Source organism: Monodon monoceros, unplaced genomic scaffold, assembly GCF_005190385.1.
Source record: "Monodon monoceros isolate NGI ecotype Baffin Bay Population unplaced genomic scaffold, NGI_Narwhal_1 Super_Scaffold_20, whole genome shotgun sequence".
NCBI classification, from domain to species: Eukaryota; Metazoa; Chordata; class Mammalia; order Artiodactyla; family Monodontidae; genus Monodon; species Monodon monoceros.
The window spans coordinates 40,387,392-40,400,572 of record NW_021703777.1 but is presented as its reverse complement, the minus strand read 5'-3'; the positions used below and the strand labels follow the sequence as shown (position 1 = coordinate 40,400,572).

Sequence of the window (13,181 nt, the reverse complement as noted above, 5' to 3'; positions counted from 1 at the left end):
ACATTCCTTGTACCTGAGAAAAGTCTTGCTAGCTTTTCTGTCCCACAGTCCCTACGTCCCCTGGAAGACAGGGTAGTCATTGGAAAAAGGGACTACATTTAGGACTTTAAAAAGAAATGCTGGCTAACTGAATACAGGCTGAAATTAGTGATTCACAGTAGTTTACTCAGCCAACTATTCTTTTAAATAAATATTTATTGACCCTCTACCATGTGCAGAGAACACTTTGACTTTGGAGATTGTCATAGTCTCATCTTACTTTCCTGCTTTTCATCTTAGTTCTAAGTCAAATATTAAATCAGTAGTAAAACCCTTTAATTGCTTGTTAACTATTCTCCTCTGAATACAGATATAAGTTTCTTTTCTGCTCTCTCTGATGAAATAGACAATCAGGTGATAGTAGACAGGACACAGTAATTACCCTCTGAGTTCAGTAATAAAACTTTATTCTACACTTGCTTAGTGTGAGGCAGACTTCAGAGAGAAAGAAAATATGCAAAACAATTATTAACTTTAAAAATCACAACATTAATATTACCTTAATTTATCTTTGTTGGGCTTATTTTTAGTTTGTGAAAAGTTCTGAAAATATTCGAAAGATCACATCGTAATAGCTGATCCTAAATGTGAACTTATTTTAATGACTGTTGGTTAAATTAGTAAGTTATATATTTGACCCCAATTATTTCTAAGATGTCAAGGGTGTATATGAGCTCTTGGGTAGAATTTTAAAATGTTTTAATTAGAAAATGAAGGTTTCTTGAAAGTAAAGTAATAGCTTACTAATTAGGCAGGTTAGAGAAATCTGGTCATTCTGGGATCAAAAGGACAATGTTGAGAACCTTTCATCGGGTGAAACCCAGTCTAACAAGTAGTTTGAGTGAATATAGTGTTTTAAGGATAGGAAGTAGGGCATATATATTTTAAAAGATTTTGGATACAAAATTAATGCTAAGGGAAGAAGGCCAAGATTATAAAATGATCTTATATACATTGAATTGGTAGTTTTCTTTTTCCAAATGTTTATTTCTATAAAACCTTAGTTTATATTTACTTTTTGTAGCTTCCATAAAATTCTCTATGAAGTAGACTTACAGGGAATATTTGTTGAGTGGATGAAGTCACTATGATTGTCGAGTAGTTCAGAGAAAAGGGATGAGAGACAGAGGGGCTGGGTTGCATGTGTGTTAGTAGCATCGTTCTTTCCCCTTCTCTGTGTCCAGCTTGTGGACGGTCACTTTGATACCAAGATTGGACACAAAGTGGAGAGTGAGAGTTATCGAAAGATTGCCAGCAGCATTGGGTGCTCAACCAACAACATCTTGTTTCTGACGGACGTTACCCGAGGTGAGTAATCTGACTTCTTGCACTGTACGCTCCAGGGTGGGAGCCGAGCCTGGCACTGCACACGCTTTGCCTTCGTAAGGAAAGTTTATGTGGGTAGCCCTGGAAAATGAAGCAGGTTTATAAAAGGAAACAGTGAAACAGCCAACCCACCTCCCTCTCCATCTACCCATCCTTGGGGGAAGTGGCATTGGAAAGATGAATTTTTCTCCTTTTAACATGAAATGGGGAGATAACAGAGGCAGCCAGCGGTAAGGGTGGGAAGGAGCATGCAGCCAGGAGTATGAGGGTGGGTGTGTGGCCAGTCCAGCACAGTCAAGTCACAGGGGACCTGCATCAAATGTACTTAACAGCAGTGACATCAGCTATACACCCTCAGCAAAAAAAGGTGAGAGAGAGAGAGAGAAGTCTGTAGTTGGAGCGATTTTGCCTCATTTTCCTGCTGGCTGATGAGTACTGCCCCTCAGCGAGGAGGAACCTCATTTCACCCTTCCCTCAGATGGGCTCAGGCCCTGGGCGCCCCTCATGTTATAAACCTCAGCCTCACTGCACATGGATCTCATGTTTAAAGATTGGCATCTTTTTTACCCAGCATGGCCCTTTATATGATATGCAGTGCGTTAGCACATGCATTATCACTGTAAGGAGTGAATGTATGAAACAGCACATACTGTACAGTATCGGCAATTTAAGTGATTTCAAGAGCAGGTTTTTTTTTTTTTTTTTTTTTTTTTTTTTGCGGTACGCGGGCCTCTCACTGTTACGGCCTCTCCCGTTGCGGAGCACAGGCTCCGGACGCGCAGGCTCAGCGGTCATGGCTCACGGGCCCAGCCACTGCGCGGCACGTGGGATCTTCCCGGACCGGGGCACGAACCCGCGTTCCCTGCATCGGCAGGCGGACTCTCAACCACTGCGTCACCAGGGAAGCCCTCAAGAGCAGTTTTGACCAAACGTAAAGCATACGCTCAAGCATCTATCTGTGTGAGAATATGAGTCCTCCAGAGAATTACAGAAGGAACCGGTAGTGAAGAAGGAAGCAAGGGGCAGCAGGCGAAGAGGTCGGGGGGTGCTGGGGGAGGTGGGGGGTCTCTGCCCCTGGCTGGCGAGGCTTTCCCAGACTCCCCCAGCTGGCTGCAGCCTTTGATCTTGTGGTCATTTTCCTTAGAGTCTGTGCATGTCTCCGGGTCCTACTTTGGTGTATTGTAATTGCACTTGTGTTGGAGGATAGTTTTACTTATTTGTGTTTCTTCCACTCATCTTGGATCGTAAGTTTTACCCTTTGTTTACCCATAGTACAGGGCTTTGTGTACAGTGCAGCCGCTCTGATACACTCCATCTATTTCACCAGGCTCAAGAAGGGAAGTAGGGAAAAGGGGCGGAGGGCAGGGGTGCTCTCCTATCTGGTGGCTCCGAGGGACTCCTGGGCCCCGTGGAAGCAGCTTCGGCAGTCTGTAGTTGACATTCCTCCCTCCAGCCCTTCTGTTCGTTGTCGCAGAACTAGAGTCACTCCCACTCACTGGGACTTTTCAGAGATGTCGCCCAAAGGCAAACCCAGGCTGCTGGCAAAGGCATCTTATCTGTGCTAGCGTGTGTGAGTATATTCTTTGTCTGCTGCTTTGGTTTATCATGTTTGGTACGATCTGTAGGCATATAAGCAAATATATACTAACTTGTGAAGCAGTTTAAAAAAAAAATCTTAACCAGCATAGGTCATCTAATGCCTTCAAGAAGTCATAATGTGTTTTCCAGAGAAAGAGTGGTAGACAGGCTTAATTTTACCTGACGTACAGTTGACATTCAGTAACTGCTAATATCTTTGTTAAATTTCAATCCTCGGTGAATCTAGACTGGAATTTTTGATCTAGGGAGATGGTAGCAAATCACAGCCATTTGTTGTTTCGAGTTTTGAAAGCTCAGTAGATTTAGCGGAGACCTGCCCCTGCTGCACGTCCTGGTTTGGATCAGCCTCAAAGTGCAAGGGTTCTACAAACTGTCATCTTATTTTTCTGCATCCTGGCAAGCTTTGCATTTGCGTGTCTAACTGCACTGAAGGTGAGAGACAGACGCGTGGACACACAGCTTCAAGGTTCACTGTGTAACCAGCTGGCCAGGCTACACCTATGTACCAATAGCCATTTCACCTGGCCTCTGCTTTGAACTGTCAGTGTACTGTAAATGTTTGCCTGTCATATTTCTGTGTATAAACCATTTACTCATTCAAAGCTACATTTTACCCTCTTCCTTGAATGGCTTTTTGGGGCTCTGAGTGGTGGGCTGGGGAGGTCACTTTACTATCTGTGTAGATAAAGGTGTGAGGAATGATAATTTGAAGACCTTTTGCTTTGTTTTGCTCCTTATGCAAAGGAAATAGGCCTCTTTCTGGTGAGTTTAGCTGGTTTAACCTGTGAATTGCTTTTCTTTAATCATTCACGTAAACAGGGCTGTTGGAGATGAAAATCCATGGTTTGCCCTATATTTAATTCCGCTAGGATTTTGAACGGTGAGTGTCTGCAGGCTTAGAATTAGAGATCTGCTTTGTGACTGGAGCTCCCCACAAAGTCAGCCTGTCCCAAGCATTCTGGGATTGAATGCATGATTCAACCTGTGATCCCCAGACCCTTGCCTTATTCCCTGCTTTTTGGTTACCACTAATAATTGTAACCCCTGCCCGAAGACCACTTATAGTTTCTTCATATTCTTGTCTTTAGCCACAGTTTTTTTCTAGTTGCCATCATAGTACATCTATAATTTCAAGTCTTTCTCTTTTCACTTAAGCCATATCCTTAGGTTGCAGTCCCAGAAATTATTCCTATTCTCTTTAGAGACTAGAGATAATCTCCAAGTTGTCTCTCCCTTGAGTCCTCTGCAAGGAGGTTTTATTCCTGCCGTTCATCTTCTGCCAGCCCCACTCCTGCTTAGGCAGTAGGGCCAGACCTGGGCTCACCTGTAGCTGGGACAGGGCCAGGCACCTGGCTGCCTGCCTTGTTCTTTTCTATTGTCTCTGATCCTGTGTTTTAGTAGCACGTGTCCAGACTTCCACTGCCAAGGCAGAGTGGAAGACTAAGTTGATAACCCAAATAATACTCAAATATAAAAGAGAGAACGGAAAGACTTTTCCCTTTGGAGGGAAAGAAAAAAGAGGTCCAGGGTTTGAAGTCAACAAGTATTATTAGATAAGTGTCTCAATAATATATGAAAAGAGCAAATAGATGCTTAAGGACAAAAACTTGCCCCACGGTGATCTTGGTAAGAGGCTGAATGTGGAACGGTCACTAGTAAGTTCCACATGGATCGTGATGACTCAACGTGGTTGAGATCTTGGGTTGCTGGTCCAGAGGACTGTGCTTGAGGCAGCCAGGCTGGGAACTTGGGGTGCGTGGAAGGCAATGCCTTTGCTGCTGGAGTGAATGGCATCTGCAGAATTTGCCGGAGGTGGGGATTTTGGAGCACTATTTTTGCTCTGGGAGGTGACAGTCCTTTCATAGGAGGTGGGTAGGTGGAAGAGACAGCTCTGCCCCATTTACTCTTTCTTAGTACTGCTGCCCTTTAATTAATGCATTCCGTTGCTCTGGCTGTTTTCCACAGATTGAGAAACTACTGGGGTTTCTTATTACACCAGATCTGAATTGCAAAGAATGTGTTTCAGATTCTTCCCCAGTTTTGCTCTATCTGCCCAAGTATGCCCCATCTCTGTGACCACAGACCTGTGTCCTGTGTCCATTCTCCTACTGTTTGTACATGTACTTTATGTCTGCCTACAATTCCTCCTCTCTTGCCAGTTTTCCTTCCTTGAAATTTCTGATCAAAACTTACTATCTGTGCAGAGGAGTCATTTGTTAAATTGCAGGTCCTAATTCAGTCGTTGCACATTGGGGAACCTGACATTCTGTATTTGTAACAAGCTTCCACGTGATTTCCACACTGCTGGTCCAGGGACTACACTCAGAGCAGCAATGCTCTAGAGCAGGAGTTGGCAAAATTGTTCGGTAAAGCGGGGGATCCCCAATCCCCTGTTAGGATGCGGGCCGCACAGCAGGAGGTGAGTGGCGGGCAAGCGAGGGAAGCTTCATCTGCCGCTCCCCGTCGCTCGCATTACCGCCTGAATCGTCCCCCACCACTGCCCCGGTCCGTGGAAAAATTGTCGTCCATGAAATCAGTCCCTGGTGCCAAAAAGGTTGGGGACCACTGCTGTAAAGGGCCAGGTAGTAGCTGTTCAACTCTGGTCCTTGTAATGCAAAAGCAGCCACAGATAGTACATAAGTGAGTGGGTGTGACTGTGTTCCAATAAGACCATGTTTACAAAAACAGGCGGTGGGCCATAATTTGCTGACCCTTGTTCTAGAGCACGGACCACAGAGTCTGACACACGATTTCAAATTTCACCTCTACCACTTGATAGCTCTCAGTTTCTGTATCTGTAGAATGGAGATAGTAATACTAACAACCTCAGGTTGTTGTGAAGATTTAGATGGGAATGGAAGTTCCAGGAAAGCAGGAACTTTGTTTTGTTCACACATCTCTGGTCCTAGAATAGTACCTGGCACATAGTGGGTGCTAAATTAGTACAAGGTATTAGCTATTATCTTTCAGATGGACACAAAATGAGGAGGGGTACATAACCCAAGACATATTAGAGATATCCCCTCAAATACATAGCTTACTTAGTTTCATTTGACTAGTCCTGTTTTTACTTCCACATAGTCACTGATCTTAAAACACTCTTAGTCCAATGAGGAGAGAGACAACAGGTAATAACATGTCAAATCATATTGTCTTGATAGGACTAAATACAGGGTGTTAATGGAGCACATAGGATGTTCTAATACAGATGGTAGTAGCTCTAGAAGGTAGAATATTTGAGCTGAACTTTGAAGAGTAGGAATTTGCCAGACAAAAAAATGGGCAGTCTAGCCAAGGGTTGTGACATGTTTGGGCTCCAGGTGTGAGAGTAGGTATTTCAGCCTGATTAGATCCTGGGATTCCATTTGCCCCATATCTATTTAATTGGTATTATTCCTGACAGCCTGTCCTTTGGGAAACAGCTCAGTTCTCTGTAGGACTGATGGGAGGGAATGGAAGAAAGCTGTGGACATGGCTCTGTCTTTGTGCATTCATAAGTACTTAATAAAGCTTAGAAGTCTAGGACACACTGCCCTCCTTGTCTGTCAGTACAGTTAGTTATGCATTTGAAAAAAAATTTTATGGAAAAATTAAAAATTATATAAAAGAATAATAAGTCCACCCCCTGTGCTTGTCTTTTAGCTTCAACAGTTACCAAATCTGGACCAGACTTATTTGTTACATTCCCACATCCCTCTGATTATTTTGAAGCAAATCCCAAACATCATATTCTGCCATTTCTGACACATATTTGGATTTTCGCAGAGGCCAGCGCTGCTGAGGAAGCTGACGTGCACGTAGCTGTGGTGGTGAGGCCTGGCAATGCGGGGTTAACAGATGATGAGAAGACCTACTTCAGCCTCATCACGTCCTTCAGTGAACTGTACCTGCCTTCCTCAGCCTAGAGGAGGAGTTCTAAGGAAGACCAAACTGTCTTCACGGAGTTGTCCCTGTAGTCTAGTTTTATTCTAATGGTAAAAGTAACTTACTTAAAAAATACATACAGACACATACATAAGGTATGTAAGTGTGTGTATGTTCAAATTACCTTTCACAAGCACGTAAGTGGGAAAAAGAATCTCAGTTCAGTGAAAAGGAAACTTATTTAAAGATGATGCTTTATATGTAGAAATTGTTTGAAACCACAGCTCTAACCATTATTGAGGGCGAAATATAGTTGATAGAAGAAATTACTACTATACAGGTCAAATGTGTTATGTTTATCAAGTCATGTACCAAAATAGAAAGGTAGGTTTGAGAAGTTACTCAGAAGCCTGGTTATTTTAAAAACTAGAAGTATTTCGAAGACATTCCTAGTAATAATCTACTCCTCTTTTAAATTGTGAGTTAGAAGATTACAGCAGCTGAATTTCAAGCTGTTAACCTTCCCTATTTACAAATGACAAAGCTATTTGCTTCTGCTCCAAAAGAGAGCAAAGTTGGGAAAGGAAACTCATTTGAGTCTTGATTAATCATATATCTGTTACTTAAGAAACTTGCTAATCGTTGTGGTACCCACAGCAAGCAGTTGCCTTACCAGTGAAAACGATGCACTAATGTAACAGCTAAAATAGAAATGTGCTTCCTAATGTTTAACAAAACAGTCCTAACCCTGCCACTTGTCACAGATTTCAGAGTTAACCTTGCTAACTACTTCTTAGCACAGTTTGAGAACATATGTTAACTGCTGTTTACTATTAAAAAACATAAGGTTTGCTGAAATTTGTCCATAAGACCTAGAAGAGCCCTAATATCTAATGTTTTCTCTGAAATGGATATGAGAAATGTAAATTTTATAACAGCATTATTTATCCTAGTTCAGCCTAATAGGATGTCGTGTCAATTTCATGTGGTAATTAATAAAAACATTTTCTTCTTTGCTCAGTTGTTTTTTTTTTTTAATAAATTTATTTATTGTATTTATTTATTTTTGGCTGCGTTGGGTCTTCGTTGCTGCGCGCGGGCTTTCTCTAGTTGTGGTGAGCGGGGTCTACTCTTTGTTGCGGTGTGCAGGCTTCACATTGCTGTGGCCTCTCTTGTTGCGGCACGTGGGCTTCAGTAGTTGTGGCTTGCGGGCTCAGTAGTTGTGGCTCGAGGACTCTAGAGCGCAGGCTCAGTAGTTGTGGCTCATGGGCTTAGTTGCTCTGCGGCATGTGGGATCTTCCCGGGCCAGGGATTGAACCCGTGTCCCCTGTGTTGGCAGGCGGATTCTTAACCACTGAGCCACCAGGGAAGTTCCTTCACTCAGTTTTATGTAGGTTTGCTTACTGCCATAAGCAGAAGAGAAACTGAAGAGAGAGTGGACAAATAGGAATTTTAGTTTAGTTTTTTGCCTTAATCTTGTGTGTGTTTGTGATATGTGTGAATATGCATGTGTGTGTTTTAATGGAGTGCCAGTAGAAAATCACTGACTATCATTTGAGTTATATATACATATATGGCTAACCTTAGTGGTTATTATTTCATTTGGATAGTAAACATTCAAGATATGAGTAGATTTCTTAGATTTTTGAGAATCTTGTATTTGAGGTATATAAGATAATGCTTGAAGGAGGCAATTATTCTCCTAATTAATCAGGAAAAACTAATGAATCCTGGAGGAATAATTTTGGGGATGCTTTGACTAAGGAAAAGGAAGTAGCCTTGCAAATATGAGAGGACAGGGAATATAAAAGATTTTATGTTGACAGTTTTTATCTTCTAGTAGCTAATGAAGAAATCTAAGGACTATGAAGATACAGAAGAGTAGTGAAAGGGGAATGAATTTACGTAAATCTTAGAAATAGGAGTAATTTGTAAGTGATGGTAAAGCCACAAATGGTAATTAAAGGATGAACTTCATATAGTTTCTGAAAAAGTTTATAAGAAGGCGAAAGAAAAGGGGTCTCTTAATGATAGTAAATGAACAATTGGAAAACTAAGGAAGGAAAGAAAGAAAATTATGCACCAGGGACTAGATTAGAAAGGAATTAAAGGAAAAGGAGGATGCTCAGTATCTAGCCAGCAGAGAATTGAGCTGGAGAAGTATCTTAGTCCATCTAGGTTGCTGTAACAGGATTCCAGACACTGGGTGGCTTATAAACAACAAAACTTTATTTTTCACAGTTCTGGAGGCTGGGAAGTCCAAGATCAAGGTGCTGGCAAATTCAGTGTCTGGTGAGAGCCTGTCCCCTCACACATGGCTGTCTTTTTCACAGTAAGCTCACATGGCAGAAGGGGTAAAGCAGCTTTCTTGGGCCTCTTTTATGCGGACACTAATCCCATTCATGGCCCCAAAGGCCTCCCAAAGGCCCCACCATCAATACATCACCTTGGGGGGACACTAACATTGTCTACAGCAAGAGACATTTACTATCCATGATAAAAAAAAAGGTACCAGAAAAACTAGTTTATACTGAGTAGCTGAAGATGGAAGTAGATTAAAAAATTAAGAGAAAGTTGCAATATCAGATTTAGTTTCTCAGAGTGGGCTGTGAAGGAAGGGAAAAAAGGTGAGTGGAATATTGCTGAGGTCTTAGGAAACGCATTCATAATTAACGTGATGGAAAAGGATCTCAGGAAGAACTTGAGTCATAAAGTAGGCTGGTCATGAGGAAGGGAAAAATGCCTAGAGAGTGGGTAGTGAGCTAGGAGGTGAGTCCAGTTCAAATCATGATCCTTAGTAAGGGAAAGGGGAAAAAATTCTCACCTCTGCAATTTCCGGAAACAGACAAAGTTACTAAATTTTCTCAGCATCTTGTCTGCAGAGAATGCAGGGGACAAAGGTCTCTTAAAGTTGTGGCTCTTGTTATTTCTATTCATTAATCCAGATCTGCCTTAGTTGTACTCTTTCCCTCGGGGGCACTGACTTCCAATCTTGGGTCAAAACCCAAGCTGGTTTCTTAGAAGAGAAGCCTCAGGCGTCTCTAATCTTATCAGCACTTCTGTGGTAGCAGGGCTTTCTGTCTGGCCTTCTGCAAGGCAGGCTTTAGTTGCTAAGCCCCAACTGGTGTCCAGTTCATGGTGGCACAAGAAGTTGAGAGCCCAGCGTTTTTCACCAAGACAGGTGCACAGCAGGCTTTGCCCAGCAGATGGTGCTGTTTCTCTAAGAGACTAGCACGTGTGAGGCCTCCCCAGACACAGCAGATGGGAGCTAGGAGGTAGCATTAAGAGAGGAAAATGAGTATATTTATTCTTAAAAACCATAACATGGGGCTTCCCTGGTGGCGTGGTGGTTAAGAATCTTCCTGCCAATGCAGGGGACACGGGTTCGAGCCCTGGTCCAGGAAGACCCCACATGCTGCGGAGCAACTAAGCCTGTGCGCCACAACTACTGAGCCCCCATGCCACAACTACCAAAGCCTGCATGCCTAGAGCCCGTGCTCCACAACAAGAGAAGCCACCGCAATGAGAAGCCCACGCACTGCAACGAAGAGTAGCTCCACTCGCTGCAACTAGAGAAAGCCCACAGGCAGCAACAAAGACCCAATGCAGCCAAAAAAAAAACCCAAAAAATCATAACATGATATTGCAAAAGTCAGAGTAGTTTTGAAAAAATGGCAGTAATCCTGAATGAAATCTACCCACTAATATTTCTCTTCCCCCCTTGTTCCCTAAGTCACATTTTAAAAAAATCAGTGATTTTTGGATAGCTGGTTTTTCCAGCTGCAGTGTTAAAATGGACTTGTTTTGGGGTTTAAAAAAAAACCCATTGGAGTACAAAGTTGAATGTAATGTATGCCAAAAGAATTTGTAATTCCCAGCACCCAAGCCTAGATGGTAAACTGCTGTTATCCTCAACTTAATATTTAAGAATAATTTGTAGTTTTTGTTGAAACATTGGAGTAACTCTAACAGAAGTAAAATTCACTCTGCTTGCAGATTTTACCTAAGTTATTCATGCAAATATTTATTGAGCATCTACAGTATGCTGTAAGGGGACAAAGTCCCTCCCTACTCTCATGGTACATCCATTTTTGGAGGGAGCAGTCAATAATAAACAGCAACAGAAAATTAGACACCAGTAAGTGCTCTGCAGAGAAACTAGGGTAGAGTGGCTTTTTACAAAGGGGATGCTAAAGAAGGTGACATCTAATCTAAACATAAAAGAATAGATATTTGAGAAACTAGAAGGAAGAGCATTCCATGAAGATGGAACAGCATGTAGTAAAGATCTAGGGCAAAGCTTGGCCTATTCCAGGAATTGAGAGAAGGCCAGTGGCTGGATGCCATCAGAGAAGTGGGCAGAGCCAGATCGTTAGGGCTTGGTACCACAGTAAAGAGTTTGGGTTGTTTTCTAGGTGTGGTGGGAAGCCACTGGAGAATTTTAAATGGAAGATGGCGTGATGTGATTTACATTTTTCAGGGAATTCTCTGTTGGATGGAGAATGGATTATAGGTGGGCAAGAGTGGATGCAGGAAAACCAGTTAGATATATCAGGGTTGAATGCCAAGGCAGAAACTGCTTTAGGTATTTTTTTCAGAGAGGGGTTTTAAAGAAAGAGCGAGACATTTACAAAATTGATGGGAAGGACTAGACTAGTAGTAGTGGGGGGCTACGGCTGGGCTACGGAGCTGAAGGACTCCCACAGTAGTTGAATCCAGAGCTCAGGAATCCTGCCATCACTGACACTGTGCCTCATATCCACAAAGCTGGCCAGATACTGGAATACCAAATTAACCCTTACAACTTCCTCCAAGCACTGGTACTCTGTGACCTCGCTTACCAACAGCAATACCAATAGGAAGATTGCCTCTGTCTTCTTTCTCTTTACAAATATTGTGCTAGTGCTTTTAACTGGCAGTAGCTGATTCTAACCCAGAACTCTACATGTTAGGGTGTCTGGGACATGTTTTTAGGTTTATAACCTCCAGTTCATGAATAAAATGGTACTTCAGAGAGACAGTTTGCTACATCTAAGATAGGAAGCTATTGCAGTAATAAAGGTAAAGGATGGTGGTGGCTTGGCTTAGGGTGGCAGAAGTGGAAATATATGGAAGTGGACACATTCAGAGTATGTTTTAGAGGTGACAATGATAGCACTTGTTTATTGATTGGATTTGGTAGGATAACTTCTAGACTTTTAGCTTGAGCAGTTGGATAGGTGGTGCCACTGACATAGCACGTAAAGTGTGAAATGCCAGGGTAAACGTGACCAACAAGCAGTTGAATTTAAGTCTAGAGCTGAGGGTCTTGCCCTGGCTGGAGATCAGATTTGTGAGCTCATTGGCCTGGAGATGCTATTAGAAGCTATGGGATGTGGGCACATAAGAAGAGACTGTTGATAGAAGGCCTAGACAGAGCCCTTAGTCTCCAACGTTAGAGATCAAACTAAGGAGAGAAACCAGCAAAGGAGATGGAAAAGGATTGGGCCTGGAGGAAGGAAAATCAGGAGAGAAGCATGAGGGCCAAATGAAGAAGGGGGTGCTCAAATGTGTCAAGTGCTGGTAAGAATTCAAGTCATTTGAGAATAGCAGTGGACCTTGGATTGGACAAATGCAGTCTCAGTGGAGTGGTGGGAACAAAAGTATTAGTTTAAGTTGAGATAATATGAGGTCTAACTAAATATTTATCCATTTTGTGGATCTTTTCAAAGAAGCAACATTTGGGTTTTTTGATTCTCTATTTTATTTGTCTCTAATCTTCATTATTTCCTTCCTTCAGCTTGTGTTGGGTTTAGTTTGCTCTTCTTTTTCTAGTTCCTTAAGGTTCTCTATTTTATTTGTCTCTAATCTTCATTATTTCCTTCCTTCTGCTTGTGTTGGGTTTAGTTTGCTCTTCTTTTTCCAGTTCCTTAAGGTGGGTGGTTAGGTTATTGCTTTGAGATCTTTCTTATTTTTTTAAATATGGTCATTTATAGCTGTGAATTTCCCTCTGAGTACTGCTTTCACTGCATCCTGTAGATTTTGGTATCTTGTGTTTTCATTTTTGTTCATCTTGAAGTATTTTCTAGTTTCTTTGTGATTTCTTCTTTGAACAATTGGTTGTTTAAGAGTGTGTTGTTGAGTTTCCACATATTTGTGAATTTTCTAAATTTCCTTCTGTTATTGGTTTCTAATTTCATTCCATTGTACTTGGAGAACATACTTTGTATGATTTTGATCTTTAAAAATTTTTTGAGACCTGTTTTGTGCCCTAACATATGGTCTGTCCTGGAGAATGTCCTCTATGCCATGGAGAAGAGCATTGTATTCTGTTGTTAGGTGGAGTGCTCTGTAGATGTTCACTAGGTGTAGTT

General features: G+C 42.1%; 1 protein-coding gene across 2 annotated transcripts in view; it reads left to right on the top strand.

Annotated features, from left to right (window-relative positions):
• The window catches only part of ENOPH1 (enolase-phosphatase 1), a 35,249-nt gene extending 27,407 nt beyond the window's left edge, over positions 1–7,842 (top strand). Inside the window, exons 5-6 of one of the 2 annotated variants that reach the window (XM_029236106.1) lie at positions 1,224–1,347; positions 6,730–7,842. In XM_029236106.1, the coding sequence (XP_029091939.1) occupies positions 1,224–1,347; positions 6,730–6,869 (264 nt within the window). In that variant the 3' untranslated portion in view covers positions 6,870–7,842. The remainder of the gene's footprint in view (positions 1–1,223; positions 1,348–6,729) is intronic. The other variant, XM_029236107.1, reaches the window with a different exon arrangement.
• Positions 7,843–13,181: the final 5,339 nt, after the last annotated feature.